At 45.1% G+C, this 25,544-nt stretch overlaps 1 protein-coding gene across 3 annotated transcripts in view; it reads left to right on the top strand.

Moving 5' to 3' along the window:
- TMEM94 (transmembrane protein 94) overlaps nucleotides 1–15,767 on the top strand; it is a 734,938-nt gene extending 719,171 nt beyond the window's left edge. For all 3 annotated transcript variants that reach the window (XM_086930762.1, XM_086930761.1, XM_086930760.1), the window contains 4 exons: nucleotides 7,546–7,640; nucleotides 7,781–7,874; nucleotides 8,207–8,377; nucleotides 10,533–15,767. In XM_086930762.1, the coding sequence (XP_086786888.1) occupies nucleotides 7,546–7,640; nucleotides 7,781–7,874; nucleotides 8,207–8,377; nucleotides 10,533–10,605 (433 nt within the window). In that variant the 3' untranslated portion in view covers nucleotides 10,606–15,767. The remainder of the gene's footprint in view (nucleotides 1–7,545; nucleotides 7,641–7,780; nucleotides 7,875–8,206; nucleotides 8,378–10,532) is intronic.
- Nucleotides 15,768–25,544: the final 9,777 nt, after the last annotated feature.

Here is a 25,544-nt window from a genome sequence, read left to right as displayed (position 1 = left end):
ACAGACCCCCGTAAGTTTTTTTACGTGGTCCTCAAATTTGAGGTCATTTCCAAACCAGACTCCTAGGTTTTTTGCTGGGCCCTCCAATGGATTTTGGACAGGGCAGATCAGTGGGCCAAAGAAGGTCGCTAAAATTATCAGGGAAGGAGCCATAAAACAGAACCTCAGACTTGCCTTCGTTGCATTTTAACTGGGCAAGTGCTAGCCATCGGAAAACTGAAGATAGGCAAAGTTGGGCCGCCGACGTATCCAAATTGTTCTTAGGCCAGGTAAACAGAAGTTGGGTATCGTCGGCGTAGGCCATAATTTTTGCCCCTAGCTGTTCTGCTAGGTAAATTAAAGGGGTAAGATAAACGTTAAAAAGCAAGGGGCTCAAAGTGGAGCCCTGTGGGACCCCGGTAGCGAGTTTCTTTGGGGAGGAAGCGAAGGGAGGCATCCAGACTTGTTGAGTCCTATTGTCTAAAAATGACGTCAGCCAGTCAAGTGCAGGGCCAGTGATGCCAATAGTGGCTAATCTGGTGAGTAGAAGGGAGTGGGGTACCGTGTCGAAGGCGGCAGAGAGGTCTAATAAAATCAGAGCCGCTCTGCCACCTCCGTCCAAACACTCCCGAATAGCCTCAGATATTTCAACTAGGGCTGTTTCGGTACTGTAGGCAGCCCTGAATCCTGACTGTGCTGGGTGCAGTGCCTGAGAGGTTTCGACTTTGGCTAAAGCTGGCAGTAATGATATAGGCCGATAGTTGGAGGGAACGGCAGAATCCAGCCCGTTTTTTTTTCAAAAGTGGCAGCAATTTTACTTGCTTCCAACAGGCCGGGACGGTTGCAGAGAGAAAGGAAAGGTTAATCATCTGAGTAACCTCATGTCCAGCTATTTCCGCTAGTCCCCCGAGGACTCTAGCAGGGCAAGGGTCAGAGGGGGACCCCGATTTCAAGGCCGCGAGGACGGCAATGATGTCAGACTTGGAGGACAGGGCAAAGTTAGTGAACTGTTCAGCAGGTTCCGGCATCGTAGAGGGGGGAAATACAGGGGGGGAGGGAAAGCTGTTACAGACCGCGAGCAGGTCATCCTGAATTTTGGCAATTTTATCAACAAAGAACGAAGAAAGCTCTTCACACCATTGCTCAGATGAGGGCAGCAAAGGTGGTGCGGCACATGGTGAAACAAAGCTTTTTACGATTGAAAAAATATCCTTGCTGTTATTATTAGCTTTATTAATTCGTCCTGCATAGTAGCTACTCTTGGCAGATCTGATGGCCGCATAATAATTTTTTTGCGCCACCCGCAGATCCTTCTTTGCCTCAGGCAGATATGCTGGTCTCCATACCCGTTCGAGTTTCTTACAGCCCGATTTGAGTTCACGAAGAGTGTGTGAAAACCAGGGTTTGGAGGGGGTAGTACGTAGTCTACGGACCCCACCTTTGTTTATGGAGGCAGCGGTCCCATGTTCTACCCATGTATTGAAAGAGCTAACTGCCGCCTCAATTTCTGAGGGTAGTAGTGGACGGGTTACAGCTAGGCAATCTGACAGGATATCTAAATTGATCTTCTGTGCGTGAGCAGCTTGGGGATCGTTCTCCGCGGCAGTAGCCAGAGACCAAGAAAACCTAATCAGCTTATGGTCCGACCAAGTCACTATCTCAGGACAGGCCATGACGATATCAAAGTTGGAGCAGACCAAATCTAGGATGTGGCCTCCCGTGTGAGTGGGTGCTGCAACCCACTGTTTAATCTGGGCCATGGAAAGAGCTTCGTTTAGGCGAACGGCCTCCGGAGAGTCCAGGCTATCAACATGGATGTTAAAATCCCCCAGAAGGAGATACCTTGAGTATCTTAGTGCCTGTGGGATTATAACCTCTTCCAGTGCCCCCACAAAATTCCCAACGTATCCCGGAGGTCGGTACACCAGTGTGCCACCTACGGTAAGAGGAGAATTAAATGCTAGGGAGAAATGGAGCACCTCGGCGTCAGCCAGCTGATCCTGGGGGTCGTGGGAGAGAACCCATTGCTCCGTGTAGACCGCAGCAATACCGCCTCCTCTGCCAAGCGGGCGGTCAATCCTTGTGATTTTAAAACCCCGTGGGATGGCAAGCTCGACTGTTGGGGCACATGTGTCATTAAGCCAGGTTTCAGTAATGAAAAGTAGGTCAAGCTGATTCTCAAGCAGCAGTTCAAAAATATCTGCTGCATGCTTGACCAGTGACCTAGCATTAATCAAACCTACTCTAATGAGTGAGGAGTCTGCATGACCTCGAGCATGGTGATTTAGAGTAGAGTGGAAGCGGAAGTTACACACATGACATACCCGAAATGCACTGTCAGTCACCTCCCAGGAGTCATTGCACATACAGTTCCTGACATTCAGTGCAAAGAGCTGGTCACGGGAGTACCGGGCATTAGAGCTAAGAGGCATCCGAGAAACTCAGGCAGGAGGACTGGCCCTGGGCACGTCCGGGACACGGACGGGCACAGACGGGCCCTCCTTTGGCGCTCCTTCGGCGCGCCCGCTGCGCGTCTTAAAGTGCATAACTACTTATAGACCAAGCCCCTCCCTCAGCTGAACCGCTAACTCGGGTCCCGCAGGGTCCGGGCCTCACTCAAGATGGCGCCCGACCTAGCCCTCCACAACAATCGGCACCTGGAAGGTGGAACGGGGCACAGGGGTACCGGATCACAGAGCACAAAAGGTTTTAAAAGTTATAACAGGACACAATTACTACACCACAATTTTTTTAAATCAATTGCATGTAATTTTTAAAAAGGACTCGGTATAACAGTGGGGTGCAAGTTAGAGCAGAGGAGAGCCCTCGCAATCTGCTCGCCTTCAAAGCGGGATATCAAGGTGCTGCCACCACCCCGAACAAACGCCCAGGGCCCCGAACACAAAATCTACTTATAGACCAAGCCCCTCCCTCAGCTGGACCGCTAACTCGAGTCCCGCAGGGTCCGGGCCTCACTCAAGATGGCGCCCGACCTAGCCCTCCACAACAATCGGCACCTGGAAGCCGCGGTGGAGCGGGGCACAGGGGGACCGGATCACAGAGCACAAAAGGTTTTAAAAGTTATAACAGGACAAAATTACTACACCACAATTTTTAAAATCAATTGCATGTAATTTTTAAAAAGGACTCAGTATAACAGTGGGGTGCAAGTTAGAGCAGAGGAGAGCCCTCGCAATCTGCTCGCCTTCAAAGCGGGATATCAAGGTGCTGCCACCACCCCGAACAAACGCCCAGGCCCCCTTTTGCTTTTGCTTTCTCTTTTTGTGATGGTGTTTCCGTATTTCTCTTCCTCTTTCTTTTTCCTGTTTTTCCCTCTCTTGGTCTCAGTAAATGTCTGATGTAGAAAAAAAGTGCTGGTCCCCAAGAATAAGTACTGGTGGCGACCAGTGGCTCAAATTAAGCACTGCCCAAGCACTTTCTCAAAGCTTGCGCCTACCTAATTTCAATAATCTGAGACACTAGTGTCACCATTTCTAATCTTTATAACTCCAGCTAATTTTCCTGTGTTAACCTTGTGCCACACCACAGCTTGTGTGACGGCGTGTCATCATGCAGGGTTCACATATCGCAACCTCTCCTTCACTCCTTTGCTGTCATTTATCCTTTACCTTTCCTTCATCTCATCACTAGTTAAAAACCTTTTTCTCCATTATGGGACACCCTTTGACATCTTTGGGCTTTTGACACTTTCCTTTAGACATAACTGTCTGACCAATGTGCCTCCCCTGGCACTCCCATTCTGTCCAACATGAGCTTGTAATTGAGGCCCTATTCTTTCAGAAGATTAAATGAGTTGAGTTAGTGGTTGTTCCACAAGTCCACAGGTTTTTCTTAAAATCTTCTTTCCATTTAAAGTTACAATAAAACATGCATGCTATTGCTCCTTTTATCACTCTGTCCAGCTCTCCAACAATCCATTCTCATTGGGAGGGTACAGAGGTCAAGTATGCCCTATTCCCAGACTGGTCAGGCACGGTTTCTTGCCAATATTGTGCCCCATTTGACTAGCTACAGAAGTAGGAACACATTCCCTCCTGGAGATCAAACACAAACTTAATCATTCACCTAGGGTTAACCAGTTCTGACATCCAGATTTCAGACGACAAATAAACCGAGACAAATTGCGAATTCTAATGGTACTTCTAATTGGCAGATAACTCAACTTGTGGAGTTCCCCCAGGCACCTGACTGAATTTGAAAATTTTTCTCAGCACTTGTCCCTCACCAACATGTGGTGTTGTGCTGCTCCACGTCAACTCCATCTCACCCTGGGAGTGACGTCGAAGCCACATATAAGCACAACCTGTGCACTCTGATATCAGTTTCTTTCTTTCCGTGCCTTTAGACAGAGTTCCGGAACTCGCTCTCAAACATTTTAGTTTTTTACAATGTTTAAACATTACAGGGACTTTACCAAGTAGATGTCTGTGACAGACCCCACCCCCCAGCAGATATCCGTCAAGGATGCGGATCCTTTTCCGTTCTCGAAGTCGTTCCCACAAAAGTTTTTCCTCTCACTCCAAGTTCTCAAGTAAGTCCAAGTAAAAATAGAAACACAAGAATTAAAAACTGGATTTTCTTTCGGCCCACCAGTCTTGACTAGAGATACCATGGTGAAGTCAAGGTGCTTCATGGTCTCTGTCTTCTACTGAGGAACAAATTTCTCAACTTATCATGTTGCACCCGATTTCCCGGATTCATCTTCCAAGCTGCAACAAATAAAAGCTTTCAAGGAAGCCATGTAGTGCATCTTGAGCACCCTTTAGGATTCCTCTGGTGAGCCATCAGCCCCCAACGATCAGAGGAGTCCTTCAGTCAGACTACCGTTGGCAGATCCATCCTCCATGCCATCTGTGCTTCTTGACACTGTTGCGGGGTCTGTTCCGACCTCGGCCGTCACCCAATCTGACTTCAAACTCAGCATGGTCAACACCATACCACCGCCGGAGGAGGAACTTATTGTGTTACTGGCTCTGAGGAGAACCCAACATGACCTGAGTGAAAGCTGTGCCTCCTACAAACTGTGGCGCAACTGGTACAACCACATACTGATTCTGACATGACACTGCCATTACCCAGAACTTGCCCACAGATACTTCTTACTTCTATTGCCTCGAACTCTGAACACAGTCAATATGGTCAATATGGTCAGGATAAAACTGGAGTAGACTAAACCCTAATACATCCTGTCTAAACATCCTGAAAGGCACTCACAATGCATGGAAGCATTCAGGAAGAAGAGGTGTCCCTACTGCAGTCTAGCCCTTTGTTTAGTAAATGGCAGCAGCCTTCTGGGAGAATACTCACAGGCGTTTTTGGATATGGTTTGGGAGATCTTACTTACAGTCCCTGGTGAATACCTCACTAACCTTGTGTGGATCATTGAAGATGGCCGGGATGAAGCAAAATAAGTCATTCACTCGGGGAATGGACACCCTGGGCTGCTTGGGCAGGGCCGTCATGGCACTGTGGTGCTTTGGCACCGTAGGTGGATGAAATGCATAGGCTTCTCAGATGTTCTTCAGGCATCACCGAGTGACATCCCTTTTGATGGCTCCTTGAGATAAGACAGGCTTGGCCTTGTATTGCGCCTGGACTTCAGTACCCTCAACAGTTTTGCCCCTTTTGATTCTTTGGAAGAGGACTGGCTCACAGACAACACCAAGGTCAATCTCCACAGAAACAGACCCTCCAGTGTTTTCGAGTTTGGAGATCTAGCCGGCAACACCAGGCCCTCAGGGGCAGCATACTGCTCAGTCCCATTCCGCTATTACCATCAAAACTGCTTTAGCTTGCCAGGATAAGATATTTCCTCCACAGGTGCAGAGCATTACATCCGGTTATTCCAAATAGTCCAGCAAGGGTATTCCAAATAGTCCAGCAAGGGTATTCCAAATAGTCCGGAAAGAATATGTTGTACCATTCCTTTCCAATCCACTGCATATTCCACCTACATCAGAGCAGCTGTCTGAGGTCCGTTTGTCCCTTTTGGGCGTTCTCTGCCCAAGTTCCAGAACACTGGATGGTAGCGCTTGACCTGCAGGACTCCTACTTTCACATTCCTACTCTGCAATCACACAGATGTTACCTGCGGTTGAAGGCAGGACCATTTTCAGTATACCTTGCTCCCATTCAGCTACACTAATGATGCACCTCATTAAAATAAACAGTACCTAACATTCTGTTTCCCATTTGAACTGAGTATTGTTTTTCAAGAATATTTATTTGGATAAGCCCTTGATGCAGTGTTCGATACATACTTAGTTTAGAAATCCTCCGGACCTCAAAACAAACTTGCATATTTTGTTTGATAGAGATGCCATTGCTGTAGATCTCTTGCCCTACGTAAGTCAAAGAAGGTACAATAAATGTGTGATTAGAATGTTCCAGTGTAAGTCCCCTCTCTGTGTAAAACGCCCAGCACCTATATCAAGCTTCGGTCTTTCATTTCCTTAGTCGGCCCCAGAATTCAGAATGTACACACTTTGGGAACTTTTAATGTGGCAACACCTTTAAGTTTAAATTAAAGAATTAAACACTTTGTGTCTCTAAAAGTACCACTAAACACTTCCCTGATTGGTGTAATACTTCCGTACTTGAGGAGCCTCTCACTCCTGACACCTGTTTGGCACTGTTAGAGTCCAACTTGATGTGCAGATCCCTTTGCGTGTGGACCTGCAAATGAATGGTACTTACCCAGCTACATAACTGTGGCTGGGCTCCGTCATCTAAAATGCAAGTCTCAGCATGTGGAAACCCTAATATGTTTATTGTTAAGGAGTTATATACATGTGGTCTCTCTTCCACTTTCCTGACCGCTTCTTGTTTTTGTCTCTGTACCATACTTCTTGCCTACTTCATATCAGATTGTCCTCCTTGCTTCCCATTTACTCCATTCCTCCATTTTGTCTACTGATTCTACAACCCTTCCTCCTCCCTCGGCTTGCTGCCAGCCTCAAACCATTTTCTTGCTGGCAACCCACTTCTATGTACCATTGGGCTACCCCCCTTTGATTTTATTCACCCATATTTCGGTGCCATTTCCTCTTAGCTTTCTTTCTGTCTTCAGTGTCACAACCCTGCCTTATGACCTCCACCACTCCTCACCCACTAACCATCTCTGTGCCTTATCTGTTTACCTCCCCCTATTGGCTCCATTAATTTTTCCTAATACAGCCCTCACCTCTACTATCCACTTTGTTTTTATGCACTACTATCCCACCTGACTAAAGTCTCTTCTCTATCTTCACCTGTATCCTGAAAGCATTAGATTCCTCCACATAAGGCTGATAAAAGGTGGTGAATAGAAAAAAGAGTAATGTTCCATATCTTCTTCACTCATCCCATCCAAGAGGGTGCATCTGTCTCCGTCTCCCAATAGGCATTCTCTGTCCCACAAACATCCGCCATATGTCCTGTGTTTCCATACTGGAAGAGATTGGGATTGCCTCCTTTCCTCTACCTCTGTGCTACCTCTGATCCACTCTAATGCTGTGCTGAGTCTTTAAGATGTTGCCTCATTCTCACTCTGTTCTATTTTTGCAGTGATGCTGTGGAGGCTCCAGACTGGTTTGGCCTTTTCTCTAATGGCTTGTTGTTGGGCCAGAAGATGTGTGCCTGTTTAATCGTGCTGCACACAGGTAATTGCCATGGAGGGAGGGGGGGGGCTAGGGAGTTGATATCCAGTCCCGCAATGCATCTTATCCAGTCCCACAATGCATCTTATTTGCCACTGTAATTATCGTCACAAGTAATGGCTCATGTTTCTGTCTCTTCTCAGTTGTGATCTCCCTGAGTCATGTGCATCGCTCCAAACCACTGTGGAGGAAAAGCCCCTTTAGTAACATGTGGTGGTGCCTGACCCTACCTGTAGTGTGAGTATTGTGTATCTCTGGCTTCCTGGGGAGGGACAATGCAGAGGATGTCAGCTGGGATTCGAAGGGCTTTTTGGTTTCGAGTTACCATTAATGCTATTGCTTAACCTGGCTAGGTTTTGTGATGTTTACATTGGTGATCAGTATAGCCAGTCCTAGTACCTCGCTCAAAGGTGCGTGATATGTCTCAGTCATTATGGAGCCTGGCAACTCTCCTAACCCCTGTGAAATGAATAAAGTTAAGCACTGTATTGTACATGCAGGACTGATGCCAAGGGAGCTATTCAGTGGCTAATCTCTTCATACTTTGTGTTCTGCTCATTCTCCCTCAGGTTGGTGGGCCAGGTGGTACAGACGACGTTGGATCTGTTGTTCTGGACAAATACTCAGTCCCTGCTGAACTTCCACCTCACTGACCTCCCTCTGATTTCCTGGCTTCTCGCCTTGCTCTCCCTTTTCTCAGTTGTGGTCATCAATGAAATGGTTAAGCTTCATGAGATCAGGTGGGTTTGTTGTGCAAAATGAATCTCCAGCTTTGTGTAGATATGCCTGTAATGCCTGCAGACCTAGGCTGTCCTTGTATTCCAGTGCTGTGTAGGCATTGAAAGACGATGGGATGGGAGATACTGTAAAATGCTGCAGTAAGATGTCCAAGAGGATGAGGGTCTCCGTGTCTGTTCTGTTTGCAGATTTCCTCTCTAGTGGCGATGAGGGCAGTGTTTGTGCTGTGGTTGAGTTTGAAACCAGACCGAGTGGTGTTGAGGAGTTGGTGTCATTAAGGTATTCGGTGAGGTGACTGTTCATGATTTTCTCTAAGACCTTTGATCAGGAATGGTAGGTAAATCAGTCTGTGGTTGTCTAGCGTTGACTGGTCTCCTGAGGGTTTCTTCCACAATGGGACAACTGTTGCGTGTTTCCAAGCATCTGAGAAGGTTGCTGGAAGAAGGGGAGGCATTCAGAATCGGTATGAGCATAGCACTGACGGGTTGTAGGCCTCTGGTCTTAGCTTAACAGACATATAGTCATAGGCCTCTGAAGTAGGTATGTAAGGGCAGTGGTCTAATGGAGCCCCTTTGATTGATTTCATAGTGGCAGTTGTTCCTTCTGGTGTGATGAGGTTAGCATTCATGTTTTGAGTAAGATCAGGTGGTGTTAGGCGAGGTCTTTCGTGTCTGGATGCAGGCCGAAGAAGGTGAGTGGTGCAACAAAGTTTGTGATTGTGTGGATAAAGAGGGTGCGCGGTCCTGGTCGCCTGTAGATGAAAGTGACGCTTAAGGTGAACTTAGGTGTGATGTGGAACTTGAACAGACAGGTGTTCCTTGTTGGAGGATGACATGTCGATGGAGTTGGTGCACCTGATGGTGTTATTGTGGATGATGGCGATTCTACCTCCGGGCATGTGAAGGCTGTGTTGCCTGGCAATCCTTTGGCCAAGGGAGGGGTTGGCTGCAGCAGTGTCAGGTGCCAATGCAGGGTACAGCCAGGTTTCTGTGAGGGAAAGTAGGTCAGGGGCATTGCTGTGCAGCAGATCCCAGATCTCTGTGGTGTTTGGAGAGTGAGTGGGTGTTGAGGAGCATGCATGCGAGTGTGGAGGGTGGTGTGGGTGGTTGCAGGACTCTGTGAGTGTGAGAGTGGGGATTTGGTTGCGGTCTGTGCGGTGAGGTGTGGTTAAATAACTTGCAGGTGCTCCCTCGATGTTGTGTGGTGCAGCAAAGCAACAGCGCTGGTGTGAAGGTTCACAGCATGGTAGCGGTAGAAGGGGGGGAGGATATATGTCCTTGGCAAGCATGCCATCTTTTTTTATTATGTTTTTCAGATATATATATATCTGTAGCCAAATATATACACGTCTGTTACTACATTATTAGGCCATCTGCATGGAATTAATATTCTGGGCTTTGGTGGGAGCATACACACGTTTGTCTTAAGTACAAAGGGCCTCCGCTCTTAAAACATGCACACCTCTTTAAGTTTACATCCATGTTGAAAATTTTCTTACCTTTGAAGGCAGCTTCTCCATTTATGGTCACAGCTTTCAAATGTACCATATAATATACGTTTTGTTTGCAAAACATAATAATAATTAAAAAAAACTTTGCACAATTGCCAAAGCAGGACCTTTTGGCTTTGCCATTGTTTTTTTTTGTTTGTAAAGTTGGGACAGATTTTTGGGCTGTCGGCCAGTATCTTGTTGACTCTTACCTCATGGCACCACCCTCATCAGGTCTTAGCTTAACAGACGTATAGTCATAGGTCTTTCATTTTGACCTTCTGCCCCAGCATCAACTGAGCCTAGCTGTTGAACTCTGCCCCCACCTCTTCAAGTCTCACTTGCTTGTAAGACATATCCTGGGTTCCTTTAGCAGAATTAGGGGAATGATTCTGTACATGGTTGATGCACTTATTTTCATTCCTTTTTTACTACATTTTTCTATTTAGCTTTTTTGTGTTTTCCCTAAGAATGTTTACCTATTGCAACAACTAATCATGAGTCGCATCACAGATGTATTCTCTTCTCCCACCTCTCTTGCCCATTCCCTATGAAATGTGTCTGTGTCTAAGTAATCTAATTTCCCTTCTGTGGAGTTGGAGGCCTCTTTTCTTAGTGGTATGTGCTATTTCTGTGCATTGATAACCATTGTCTGCTTTTCACCGCAGGGTCCGTGTTCGCTACCAGAAGCGGCAGAAGCTGCAGTTTGAAACTAAGCTGGGAATGAACTCCCCCTTCTAAGCTTTTTCTAGACCTCCGCGCCACTGCACTTGATGGAGAAGCAAGACTATTGCTGAACACTCTGAGTCGATGGAGCTGCTACAGTGTATCTGTAGTCTGCACGCTATGGAGCTGCAGACCTGTCCGTCAAGTGATAAACTTGAGTGAACTGTAATGCCCATATGGCTTCTCCGCAATCACCCTACTATGATGGTATGCAGAAGACGAAAGCCGCAGTTTTTTGGTTGGGGTGACTTTTTTGCACAGTGCTTTCCTAGAGGCATCCAGCCCCTCAGAAAACCTCTGCGGTCCTTCTTTGTCCGACTAGGATATCACCTAGTTGAGTGGTTCCTTTATAGAATGACCTACCTCCCAGAACCTTTCCAGAGGCAGCAAGCATGTTGACTGAGAGCCCATTTGCACAGTCTCACCTTAACCTCCTCTCCTAGGGCAGCTGGCACATGTGCTGAGAGGCTTGTCTGACCCAGCCCTCTCAGAACAACTATGGGTTGAGCTGGCATCTATTTGGAGAGGACATTTCACTCTTAGCCTCTTGAATTGCTCCCCGAGCAAGTAGAACCCTCAGCTAAAAGTCCTTTGCGCAATATGGCCTTCTCGGCATCTTGCTTGTGTCAGTAGATCCATAGCGAAGATGCCTTGACACAATTTGACCCTCTTCACCTTTATTCTGAAAAGAGGAGTGAGGGGCCTGTTGGAGTGAATTCACAATCCAGGTAGCTTCTAACCCATGAGTAAAATAAGCCTTGAGAACCGATGTCAATCTTACTGACTCAGACTCTTCCCTAAGGTGGCAGCTGGGAGAACTTTTGTAACCACTCCCTCGAGTTATTCCTTGAGTTAGCAGTCACCTCAGCGGAGAGCCCATAAACAAACTCTGACCCTCTGATAAGTCATTTTTGAACTACAGCTATCTTAACTGAGAGACCTTTTCATTTCTGGCTATCTGAGTACCTCTCCTCTGGAAGATGGCCTCTTTTCTCGAGTGACCATTAGCAACGTATCTCTATCAAGATCAGCTTCAGGCTCCGGGCAACTGCTGATACCATCTCCGCACCATCTTAGCTGCCACCTTAACTAACACTCTTAAGTCTTCCCTCTCAGTAACCTCATATGAGCAGCTGGCCTCTTGCTCTGATTTTCAGATATGATGACCATGTGATATTTTAATTTTGAAACTAAGTGTAGAGTTAAGGCTGTATGAAAGTACATGGCCAAAGGACCAACAATAGATATTGCTGCTGAAAGAGCAGACAGCATTGAGCAGAGTTGGCTGTAAGGAAAGAAGCACTTTAGGATGCATACTTTGTCACAGTTCATACTGTGCTATGTATTTGTGCACAGTAATATTGCCTCCTGCTGTAATGGGTACCTCACCTGGGTTGAGGTGGATATGGGGGGTGGGGGTGTCTGTGGCTCTTTGGTTTATGGTGCGCTAGACCACTGGTTACTAACTTGTGATAATTGATTGATGCCATGTTACGTTGGAGCATAACTTACAGTCACAGCCTTTATTTGTTATATTTCTGCATTTCTGCTTTTAAAACAGTGGTTAATGCCCCCAGGAATGTGTTCTACAGGTGTGTGGAAATGTGTGGTGTAGTATTGATGGCTTCCCACGTAATCTATATAAATGAAGATTGTTTAAGAACACTGTACAAACTGAGATGAGTTGTTCAAGCCGTCTGTGGTCTTCTCTTATGTTGGGGCACATAGCAAGAGCTTTAGAGAATCCTAGGAAGGGACAAAAAGCCAAGAGATTCCTGGGTAGGCCTCCTTAACAGATCCAGCCACCCAGGCGCCCTCCTGGAGAAACCTGTCTTTCCTAGAGATTTCTATGCTTGGGCACTGCATAGAGTTGAGTGTGCTAGGTAGCCTTACCTGCGAAATTTAGCCATGGCTGCCGCAGAAGTCTTCATCACGTTTAAAAGCTGAAAAATAAATACTTCATAAATATTGTCAAATAAACCCAAGCCACCTGCGTTCGTTGAGATGAGGGTGCTTTGATCAATAACTACAGAAGCTGTGTCTGTGGAATATTAAGGTGTTGGGGGCAACTAGCGACACATTTTACTTGGCTTCCATCTAATAATCCCATAAGTATTGCCCAAACATATGCATTGATACAGACCAGTGTCGACTGGCGCTCTCAATGATGTCCTAATATGCAAGCTTGTGTGAAGCGCTCACACTATGTGGTTATTGGCATGGAGATCAGAAATCTCATTGATGATGTAGGAGAAACGTGTAAGGATATGAGCACCAGCTAAAGAGTGGGGCTGTAAAACAATAAAGATGTGATATGAGAATACCGTTGTATCGGTAACCAGGTAGGGATAGGACTTTAATTTAAGAGAATGTGTTCAAAGTATTCATTACCTCAAATGACTTAGACAGGAGATTAAGGGATCCTGCTAAAGTGATCAACGTATGCAATTAAAATGTAGCTAAAGAACAAGACTGTAAACACTGGACACAGTTTAAACTCTCATTGACTACTGTGTGGACATGACCGCTGTGGGAACTTGAAATTAGAATTGGTAGATAATGCACTGAGGAAAGACTTTGATTAAAAATCACAGCATTACAGAACTCATGTGAGCATTACATGTGCCTGTAAAGCCCTTAAGAAACTGAATGCATATCACATATGCAATATATAGCATATAGCAATTGTAATTACGTCAATAATCGATTAAAGAGGACTAGTGGTCATAACTGTATATGGATTGCATTTGTGAATGTGTACACTCCATGGAAGTGATTAAACAACCTCTACTTCCATTGGTATTCTGTGGTGACTAAAATATAAAATCCAAAGATAAGGGAAGAGGCATTTACAGGAACACATGGCTTACAAAGCACCTCTGTGACAATCGGGAGGATTCAAATACTCGATTGGAACAAGTAATGTGTTTCGAGGTATTGACTTTACTGCTGTAGCGATCCCGTGGCTCATGGAGGAAGTGGGTAACAGTGGTTATTTGATGACTACAAGGGCAATTCTGTGGTTGGGAGGTGGATGACTATACTTTAGCAAACTGGTTGGAAATAATGGGATATTAAGTGTGTGTTCTACATTGTGGGTTATTCCTAATTGTGTGCTGCTGAGCTGAAAAACCATTCAGAATCCCACAATAATATCCTTCAAATGTAATGCGGGACATAGGCTACTGAACCATGAAGAATATCAGTTTCTGGATTAATTGTAAGAATGTACTTACATTCTTATAAGGGAACATATGAGAACCAGAGTCATGCCAGAATTTAGGGTATGCTTGATATATATTTGTATACTATTCAGCTAAATGGGAATAATTTACATAGTCTATGGTTATTATGAAAATCAGGCATGGGGCCTAGGGCTTGCCAACCAATGTTGGACTTCCCTGACCTAAAATCTGAATCTGAATCTGAATTGTGACAACAGCATATAAAATTCCCCAAAGGTAAGATGTATAAGAGCTGTGGGTCGACCATATTAACATTTATTTGGAGACAGGTGTCTATGGCTATGAGGAGGACATAAATGCAATCTTCTTAGAATCACATAGTCTAGCAGCATGCTGAGAATATTCACAGGTTGTCTTCAGGCACAAATTGCACACATTTTACTAAAGGCCAGGAGGCCAGTTCCCACATTTGTAGACCATCTGCACAGAATAAATGTCTCGAGCTTTGGTGGGAGCATGCACACTTTTTTAAGTACTAATGGTCTCCACTCTTAGAACATGCACACCTCTTCTTGAGTACCCGAAGTCTAGATTCATGTTGAAAATGTTCATACGTTTGAAGGTAACGTCTCCATTTATGGTGACAACTTTTACATGTACTAGTTGAAGATGCACAGTCTTGAAGAATGGTTAGAACAAACCCACATTCTTCTTAAGGACGTAATGGCTGTATGCTGAGAACATTACCTGGTCTCCATAACAATGGTCAGAAAGTGCAGCCTGCTCTCCAGATATCTTGTGGTAGAAGTGTGCATGACATAGTACAAAAGTATGTGTTACCTTTAAAGCACAGTTAGCCTGCTGCTGTGTGCGCCCATCGCAGTTCATCAAATGAGTTCCTTGTGATCGGCTGACTTTAAAGCACTATTTGAACGCACTGTTTGCCTCCTACATTGGGGGAGGTTACCTGATTCCTTTGAACGCATATACCATAATGTGGAATAGAAGTCTCATGCAGCACAAGTCTCATGATTTGGAGCACAGTTTGACTATTTCTAGTCTCAAAGGTCCCTTGATTTGAGTCTCACCTAGGAGATCTTTTTTTTATTAAAAAGTTACTTTTTTAGTCCAAATCTTTCAAACTCTCTCATGTGAACTTTCAAATATCAATATCTCTATATTTACCTCAGATGCTACATTTCTTTTTGATAGAGAATATTGCTGTGCATACGTTAGAATGTCTAAAACCGGTATGCATAACGGGTGTCCCTTCAGTGTCATCTTGAATATGTGATAACCCTTTGTTTCCTTAACTAGAGTTCTGGATCTTGTGGGAGTCTGTGCGACTAAATCTAGATCCTGTGCCTATGGGTTGCATCAGAAGTCATTTAGGGAATTCTCTCTGTGAAAACAGGAGCTATTGCCACCAACTAGCCCTTCAAGGTATAACCATCTGCAGACCCCAGATGTCCACTTTAGTGACATAACAAATAATCAATAATGCATTAGAAAGCTACTCAAGTTGATGCAGATTATCTTACTACTTTAATCATTTATTGATTATGAAATAATGATGCACAGAAGTGTCCGTTTGAAACGTAGACCGGACTCAAGGTCTAGTATAGGTGTTTTGCTACAAATACGTCTTTAACATGCTTCTAGTGTTTTGCACAGTTGGATTATGATCTTCCCTTCCACTTTATTTTGAAATTCCTAGCCACGACAACTGTGAGGGGAAGAAAAGTTGCGTAGGGCATTAACAGCAGGGAAACAAGGCCGCAAGTAACCAGCCCCCCAGAAGGAAATGGTGGGGTTATGTCAGAGACAATCACATGCCTTAGTGGCCAGTTGGAGGTCCGTGCAATGGGTTGTGGGTTGTGGAATGGGATTTTCAAAACAATGTTTTTATTGGTGTATATTTTATATGAATGTAAACACATTTTGAGATGTACGTAAAGTGATTTGTATTAAAACTTGTAAATGATGTTTAAAGACTCTGGTAATAAGTCTCTGGTTTAATAGATGCATTGTTTGCAGTATGTTGGCACAACCATTATCATATAGTTCATTTTAGCCGCCATTTAAGCTTTGTTTGCCGTTAGTGACTAAACAAACCATTGGGTAACTATGTGTTTGTAGCATGTGTTGTAGCTCACATGCTCTGCGCTCTCCTACCTCCTAGTGTTGGGTTCAGAACATTATATTTTGTTTTTCTTGAAAGTTGAACTTTCCGATTTCAGTCAGTTTGGTTTTCAGGAGCCACGATCATACCTTCAGGACCCACAATACCGGGATCACCCTTTACCTTCGATTACCTGTTTCCGTCACTGGGTTTGGATCATATTGCCAGTGCTGCATGTGGACTGACGCAGATCAGAATAAACAAGCATTGGCATAGCCAATAGGTCTCGCCATTGGGACCTTATAAGTGTTTAGTTATCCAGCACAATATCCTTGGTGCAACAACATCAACTGTTGCATGGCTAAACACTTATAAGGTCCCAAAGGTGAGACCTATTGGCTATGCCAATGCTGGTCTTTCCTCAGGACTCAGTGACCGGAATTGCCCCCTTGGGAGACAAGAACCTCCGTACTTGCACAATGCAACAGGAAGAGAGAGAAGTAAGGACAGCGCATGACTCATTCATTTTTATCCAATACTAGCTTACATGTTGCGCGTTGCTGCGATCTCAGAAGAAAGGAAATTTAAGGAAACTTGTTATGATAACATTTAATTTACATTGTGTTTTTTTATTGAAACACTCATTTTAATATGGAAAACATTTAAAAGTGTTGTTTTAATTCTGTTTATTTATTCGAGTGCTTGTGGATACACAGTATTTTTGTATTTCCGTCTGGTGCGTACACGGATAAGGCAGAAGGTTTTCCGACACGTGAGCTGGCCACATACAGTTGTCCATGTGAGAAGCACATATTCTCCAAATCTAGTCCACACACTTGCAGCGATTGTCCTTGTGCTTTGTTGAGGGTCATTGCAAAAGCGAGTGCACCGGAAACTGTAAACGTTCAGTATTGGAAAGATTTTGAGGGGGCGGGGGGCCGATATTTAACACATTTTTCTTTTTCTTTATTTTTTTGCCTGAAACTTTCGCGGGAGTGTACTCAACAACTTCCCAAAGTTTCATGCCGATTGGATGAATGGTGTAGTAATGCATAAAGGGCAAACAGAAATACTTTCGTTTTTATATATATAGATAGAGTATTGTGTTATTGATGGGCCTGCTATTGCAGGAAACAAACTTTCAAAAGCAGGTGTTGTTACATATGAAGAGGATTTGCCTCCAAGTAGATGAAGGGCCTATTTTGGCTACACCTAGTTGTGAAATAAAGAAGGCTGCAAATGAGCAGATGTATGACTGGGTGATGCTCTGATAATCCACCACCGATTAAATGAAAAATGTTTAAAATAAGCTGTACTGCACCGCCAATAAGGATGTGAAGCCTTCTTCCAAGTAGAGTCTGAAGGTACTCTTGCGCCCACCCTGTCAGTGCACATACGGCTGCACTGATGTTATTCGTGCAGGGCACTTTCTAATTTGGCACTTATAAGATTGTCTGAGGACTCCAATGATGGCGAGGGCAACTTGCGGTTGAAGGGGGTTTCAGGCACCTTTAAGAGGTTGTGGAACAAACAGAGTGCTGCAGTGGGCTGTAATAAGCTGCGAGGTGCTGGTATGCAGCCCAGCTGGCCTGTGCACGTGCAGCGCGAACTGGCACCTTGTGTGGGCCACGAGAACAGGAGTGTAATTTCTCAGTACCTTAGGCACTCTTGTAAATACAGCAATTAAATGCTAGCACAGTCATAAAAATGGTTGAAAAAATTAATGTGGCTCGATATGTTTTTCCGTCCACATGACTACAGCTCTTACAATATATGGCAGGTGGCCAGCGCGGAATTACAAGCCCCCAAAATTGAGAGTCCTGATAAAGTTTAACTGATAATGTAGGTGGGCGTTAAAGACTTGAATGTGTTGTTTAATGCAGAAACAGAGATGTGTATACTGTGCTACACTCAACTTCCAGTGCTGAGGAGGGTGTGGGGCGGTGGGTGGGGAATGTTGAGGTTCCAGGCCAGATTAGATTTATTTACTGTATTCACTGTTTCATCCATGACTGATTATTATAAACTGTGATTAAGCACCGCAGTATATGTGTAAACGGTGAGACTATGATTAATGTTCATCTTCCATAATGTTAAAGACTAATAAATACGGTTTTACAAAAAACATTAATGAAAACACATTGCTTGAGCTGTAACCCTTTTATCCACGCACAGCTCCAAAGGAACCAGAGAGCCTTGCTTGCATTCCATTCACCGAATGCGCTGACAGTGTTCGTCGATTTCCTAATCGGCTTTTCCACACGCCCATGTTGCTTTCATCTGGCACCGCTGCCTTTGGTCTTGTGTTGTGGACTTAACGCGCTTCTTCATAAAGCCATTCCGTTATTGGATTCGGGAAGGATATTTTAATATGGATGGTGATTGGAATTTTTCATAAATTTTTCATTAAAGCACAAGCTTAGATTTGTCTCTACTAATAATCAAGAATTCTCACGTTGGTGGGAAATATATGAGAGTAGGAAAGAGGATCAAGCTTTGGTAAAGCCAATAGGTCAGGCTACATTATGAGTAAAAGTGCGACTTTATGATGAGAGGCTGAATGTGAGAATGAGTGAGTGGTCGAATGGAGAAGTGGCGGAGTGCTTGGAGAAATCTTTGGTGATGCGATGAGTGTATGAATTAGAAAGTGTGAATGAGTGAATGCAAATATCGATTTTATGAACTGAAGTCTGAACGCCCCAGACAGCTTTTATAAACAACAAACTTAGCTGATCTTTTTCTATGTACGGTTGATGTTTTCACTTTTCGGGCCAATGAAGTCTGATGAAGTCACACAGACTGCAAGTACTTACAAGTATACTGTCAATAAGTTAAAAATATAGCAGACAGAACTTGAAAATAGCAACATTACATAAGCATTGGCCGCGCAGGCTGTAAAAGTAAAGCTAATGAAACAAGCGGGCGCTCGCGCTGCAAATTAAAACAAGCCCAGGAGTTGTATGCGCGCGCTTAATGAGCATTACGAGGAAAGCCATATGGCGCCTCTGCTCGTGAGCTCGCGCCCGCACACATGCACGCAAGCTGTAGGCCTGCCATGGTAGCGTTTTTTGAAGCCCCTACTAAATGGCTCGCAAGATTAGCGCATGCGCTGGATCAGGCTAGACTAAAAAGGAAAAAGAGTCTTTGAAAAGATTTCTGACACCAAGGTTACCAGATTCGTTTTCGGTGCCACATACCAAGTAAGGCCTTTTGCCTTCCATTCTTTCCCAATACCTGGTTACAGAGGTGCCCTCCTCAGAAATGCTTAATGAGTCAAAAAATTTTGGCGGCAGAGTAATGCACAAAATCCCACAGTAAACAAATGCAATCTAATACTGGATAGATCTTTCTTGGACCCGAAACTACAGGTGACCATCCCCACGCCTCCATGCATCAGTACAAAATTATTGTTGTATCAAATGTCAAGCTTTGCTTGTATGTCAATAAAGGAACATCCTGCTACAGTAGCATTTTACCTGCAAAACAAATGGCAACTGTCTCAGGTGCCGGTCATTAAAGCTTTCATGGAATAACTTAAAAAGGATAATCCACCTAGAGCCAAATCCGCTTGTTCGTGGGATTTGAACATTGTCCGTACTCAGTTCATGCAGTTAGAATTTCAGCCTTTACCCTTGTGCATACTGCAGCACCTTGGTGGAGTCTGTGAGATACATGCTTAGTTAAGGTTAAAATTCCTACCATCCATCATACTATTTGAGTCAATCTATTTACAGCATTGTTTTTCAACAGCAGAACAATTTTGTTTCCAAGACAGTATAAAAAAATTACAAATCAAGATTAATATTACGCATATAAGTAGTATGGAGGGTGGTTCTCAAATAGTTCACCTGAATGACCTAAAACTAATTACAAACAATGTGGTATAGCTCTGTATTGACTTTATGAAGTCTACATCATTTAAGTGCGTGTGCAGCAAATACCTATGTGATAGCTATAAATTCATTGTGGACATGAAATTGTGAAAGGATCCATAATATATTTCTACGTAGTTGGACTAGACTAAAGATTGTAAAAATCAGATGTCATTCTGGATTTTGTTAATAACTGAATATAGTTTACACATCTTAAAGTGGATGTCCTGTTTAGATGTTTCTTAAGTTCACTCTTAATATACTAGACTCTTATGCACTACATTTTTACAGAGACTGTCTTTTTTGTTTTTTTAATCTCAAAGCAAATCCGCAGTCGATTGTGAATGTGCACTTTTTAATCCAGGCCATTAAAATGCAACAGATTTGGTGACCACCGAGTTCAGACCAGTTCTGTTTTGGTCTAATCTCATCAATAGCTGTGGAGTTCATTTTTGTCTCAAAATGTTGCATTTGATACAATTTAGATTTTCGTCAGTGGAGTCCAATTAATCATATAAACCTTGTGAAGCAGTTGTACTTTGTTATTCTTATGGCGCACTTACACCTGCGGGTCGCTTGCTGCTGATTTTGTAGACCGAATAAGAGATCGAAAGAAAGGAATCATAACAATAGCTAGCTTTTAATAACCGTTCTTTTTTTCCTTTTTTTGTAAAAAGAAACAACTTCATAACATACCTGACGTGCAGTGCAAACCAGTGCACAAGTTTGTGCTCTAACAACACAGTAGGACTTCGGTAACATTTTCCGGTCTATGAGTCGCACTATGCAGAATTAAACATTAGAATCCTCTGTAATGCTGCCACAGGCCCCATACCTTTTCAAACTAATGCGGGCAGCCTCTTCTCTCATTCACAAATCGCTCAGCCCCCATACACCAAGCTATATCTCAAGTCCATTGCACTAGTCTGGTATTTCATAGTACCCCCACAGTTGGGAGATAGTACATATAGTACCCCCACAGTTGGGAGATAGTACATATGGCTACAACTAAATCCAGATTGAAGAATAAGCACTGCTATCTAGAGCTAGTGTGGCTCCCCATACCACCAGGGTGCAAAGTTTTCCACTGTGAGTAGCGAGTGTTCTGTAACAGTTGCCAGGGTCCCCACTACCTCATGCCAGTATGAGGGTATCTCAGGACACTCCCATAGAGTGTGTATGAAGGTGCCCTTCTATCCGCATTCTCTGAGGCAGTTATCAGTAACAGCCCGTTCAGTCTTCGGCATCAGTATTCTAGTGTAATACAGCCTTTGTAGGATGTTTACTTGGACCACACCAAACACTGATATTCCCGCCAACTCCCTAGATCCCTGGAGCACCTCGAACCTACTCCTCATCCGTCGGTTCTCGAAGGTCTTGCTTTCATTGGCCCCGCCCAGGCCTCAGATATACCAGGGAGATTGTTTATAAGCTTCTGGGTTATACGGGAAATGGCTTTACGACATAGTGGTGCGTCCAGTATTCTGTTGCATCCCCCAGGTGTGTAGCTTTTGGTTTGTCTATAGAGGGCAGGTCTGAGGGGCTAGTAGTGAAAACTCTCTCAGGCATCGCAAATTCACCCCTCAACTTCTGGAATCACTTTATATCTGTATCCACTAATTCCGTTAATATCCCAGTGTTTGAACCAAATCAGACCCTACACCTCTGTCTTTAAGAATCCCACAATGGAATACCTGTAGTAAGCCATGAGGAACACCCCATCTGCCTATGTGCTTTGTCCCATACTTGCAGTACCACCCTTATATATGTCGGTCATTCTTCTCTTTTTCCCCTCAATATAGCAGCCATATATCCTCAAGGGTCCATCAATGCTCTGCCATGCCGCACAGAGAGTTCAGCCTGATCTGCAAATACCCATTAATTTACTGCAACCAACTGCGTTGTCCAGTAATATTTCACTAGCCTCAAGAGGGCTATGCTGCTTTCATACAATCCGCTGGCTAATTAGAGAGCGTTGTTTTTGGGCGCCATCGTTCCACAGCAGTTGACTCAGTTCTTTATCAATACTTTGAAAGAAGCTCTCTGATATACCATACGCTGTGTTCTGAAGGGCATGAATAAATTTGGGTAGGACTATCATTTTATACAAAGCTGCTCTGCCAAGTAATGAAATTGGGAGTGTTCTCTAGCTTGCAGGATAACTTCTGAGGTTCTGAGGACACTATAGAGGTTATCACTGAGGAAGTACTCTGAAGACCAAGTGATCTGGATTCCCAAGTATCGTAATCCCCCTGGGCAGATCTGTTATTTACCTTGTATTGTTGCTCTCAGCTCCTGTTTCAATAGCGGATACAGAACTGATTCTGACCAATTAATGCGAAAACCTCTATCTCCCAAATATTTGTATGATTTGCATTAGTCTGTCGATAGCTAGCTGAGGGTCAGAGACGTACAACAAAATGTCGTCCGCATACAACGATATTCTCTCCTTCTGTGCCTTATCCCATCGTAATCCTCTGACTAATGGATCTCTATCGCACCCAGCATGTTTATGGCTCCATTGCCAAATGCCAAGAGAATAGGTGACAATGTTTAACCCTGTCTGGTGCCTCTGTAGGCAGGAAACATAGCAGAATGTTTGCCATTGCCTATTAACACATGCCAGGTGGTCCTAATAGAGCAATTTCACGCATGCCAGATAGTTTTTTTATTTTTTAAAGATTCTTTTTATTATGGTTTTTCAAACAACATAACAAAGCCTTCCTCATACATCTGAAAGTACATAATCGTGTTGGTCATTCGTACAACATATCATTTCACAATAGCATCGGTACATGGTACATGTGTGTTACAGTATTCCTAGTACAACATCGGTTAACCGTGGGTGGCTTTCACCTCCTCCCCCCTCCACATTTGCCCAGGTTCTGGTTCATACATTTCTACTGGCACATAGATAGTAGTCTTTTTTAAGGCTCATCATTCATCCGCTACATATCTCCGGTCTCCAACAATCATACCATAGCCGTTGCAATAGGCCAGCAAAGCTAAAAAATCCAGATATCCAGAACCTCGACCCTGATCGTCCCTACGCTTCCAATCTCATTTTTTCACGTCTACTGCACCGTAGTGACTGTTCACGCCACCCACATCTGCCGCTGCTTTGGCAAGGAGATAACATGTAAGGGGAGCCCAGATATCATTAGGCCTGGACGCCACTGAAAGTAACTCTGCATACGTGGCAAACCGCTCTTGACAAGTAAATAAATCATCTAACCAAGTCTTGAATTTGGGTGCTCTGCCCCTCCCCCATCTGCAGGCCACCCTGCGCTTGGCTATAAGAAGTGCCATTGCACGAACCTCATGTGTTCCGTCTTTACGGGAGTGATAAACCCCAAGAGTGCCAACAAAGGGTTGGGTTCCAGTGTCTCGCCTATCATATGCTGCAATGCCACAAACACTTCATCCCAATAGGCTCGAATGGTGGGACAGTCCCATGCGAGATGCCAGAAATCCGCCCCAGGGGAACGGCATCTGTCACAATTATCAGTGTCTCTTAATTGAAATCGGTGCATTTTAGAAGGTGTATAGTACAGCCTATGGAGAAACATGTAGTGTATAATGCGGAGTCTACTACTTGCAGAGAACCTTTCAGTGTGTTGACAGCAGGTCTCCCATTGTGTATCCGTCAATTGTCCTCCCAGTTCCGAGTCGCATTTTGCCCGCGCCTGAGCTGCTTTCCTCACCGTTTGGATATGTACCGTATTGTAAATAACCGCAACTAGGGGCATTGGTTTAGGCCTTTCCAAAATAGTGTGCAGCGGGGTCAATCGTGCCGGTTGTAGGAGAGTAGGGTCTGCAATCCTATGATCACCCAGATTTTTTGCTTTTGTTTCACTGGTTTACGACTTTCCCTGGCTGTGGGCCTGCCAATCAGACCCACAGCCTAGCTGTTCTCTCACTAAATTGATATGTGTACCTTAGGTGCATTATCCAATTGGAACTGGGCCACCTTATCAGACCCTGTAACTCAGGGCATAGGTGTACCCAGGGCCTACCAGGGACTGAAGCATGTATTATGCCACCCCTGGATGGCCATCTAAATCTGACACAACTGGCTGCACGACAGCTGGGGCAAGGTGGTGTAATCACCCTTTGCTTTAGATATAGTATACCTATATCTAACCCTAAAAATGGACACACAGATTCCTATCAGTCACTCCTATGGCAGGCCTTGACAATCCTGAAGGCAGAGTGCTTGGAATCGTGTAAATTGGTGCTCTGGCATGAGCTGAGCCCGTTTGCAGCTTGCGGAACCAAGTCCTAATAGCTGTTCCATGATAACGCATACCATATACTCTTAAGTGCATTATAATCCTCGCGGTTAAATGCTATCTTTGGTATTGCTTTATCAAAACATGTCGAGTAAGGTGTCATACGAATTGGAATACTAACCCCTCGCCAATTCTGGCGACGGGGTTAGCATTCCACCCTTCTAGAGGTACACGACATGTATGTAACTGTGAACCCCGGTTAAAGTTAAACGAAGCCTCAGCTCCACAAAATGGATGCTGCCACCACAGACACGGGTCTGACCTCCTGCTGCTGGGAGTCCTTCCAGCGAGGAGAGCTTGGACAAAGGGTTTCCTGTCAGGGGCGGTGCTAGCACCATCCCAGACAGGGTTTTGTGTATCCTGGGTAGGCAGGGCTTTACAGGAAGGTGACTGCTGAGTGGCACCCCGGTGCTCACTACGCATCTGCCGGCTAGAACCAGTTCCAGGGGCACACCAGCCCCTGGCCTTGGGAAAGTCCGGCATGGGAGAGGGGTGTAACCACCCCCCTTCCTGGTCCCACCCCTAGGGCAGGACCTAGTCGCGTACCCACCCCTTTCTTTAGGATAAAGGCAGGAGCGGGGACCCTTCCAAATTAGATCATCTTTGAATCAAGAACTACTTTCTACGAAAGGAAACTCAAGACTCTTCTCAAGATTTCTCCCTTGTGACTAAGGAGTAGTCACCCTGCATCCGCAGGCACCATCTAAGAACTCTGCGGTTTGCTGCACGTCCTTCCTCAGGAATCCGACTGACCAGCTCGACGAGACCCGGCTTCCCTGGCACCTCTGACCTCTACCTACCTCTACAGCTAAGCTGAGAACCGTAGGTGCGACGAGACCTCGAGGGACCGGCCATCATCAGAACTGCACGACTTCTATCCAGCACGACCGCCGAGGGATCCTCTGGTGAGGGCTTTGGGGTCCGAGAAGCCCCGACCCTGAGCAGCTCCAGCACCGAAGTCCAGCCTCCCAGCATCTCCACGATCTGCGTGGGGCCCTTCTGCTTTTTGCTGCTCACCGCGTTGTTTGGCTACTAGCCCGCTGGCTTGTGGCCTTCTTAACGACGCCCGACGACATCACTGCTGCTGGTCTGGTTGCTCCAGACTGGCCCTTGCTTCCTTCCAAAAGAGGAGCACCCCGGACCCTCCTGGTCCACTCCAGACGCCATTTTGAGTCCACCGCGTGGGCTTGAATTTGCCAAGACTTGTTGCCCCAATCCTGGGTCCAGCGACGTCGACAGCATCATCCATCGTGGGACAGCTCGCACCTCCATCCTGGTCGCCGACAACGCCTCCTGGTCCGTGAGATCTGCAGAGCCCAGCGTCGCCCACTCACCTAGTCGAGGTGACTACCATCCGGTGCCCTCCTGGTGCCACCTGACTACTGGCTAGTAGTCACGAACTTGGTCCCCTCTGCTTTCAGGTGTCATCCATCTTCGTTCCATGCTTGGATCACTCGAACTATCTTCACTGGTCGCCTGCCAG

Source organism: Lissotriton vulgaris, chromosome 7, assembly GCF_964263255.1.
Source record: "Lissotriton vulgaris chromosome 7, aLisVul1.2, whole genome shotgun sequence".
Taxonomy (NCBI): Eukaryota; Metazoa; Chordata; class Amphibia; order Caudata; family Salamandridae; genus Lissotriton; species Lissotriton vulgaris.
Note: the sequence above shows the minus strand (reverse complement) of the source record. Positions and strands in the feature narration are given on the sequence as shown.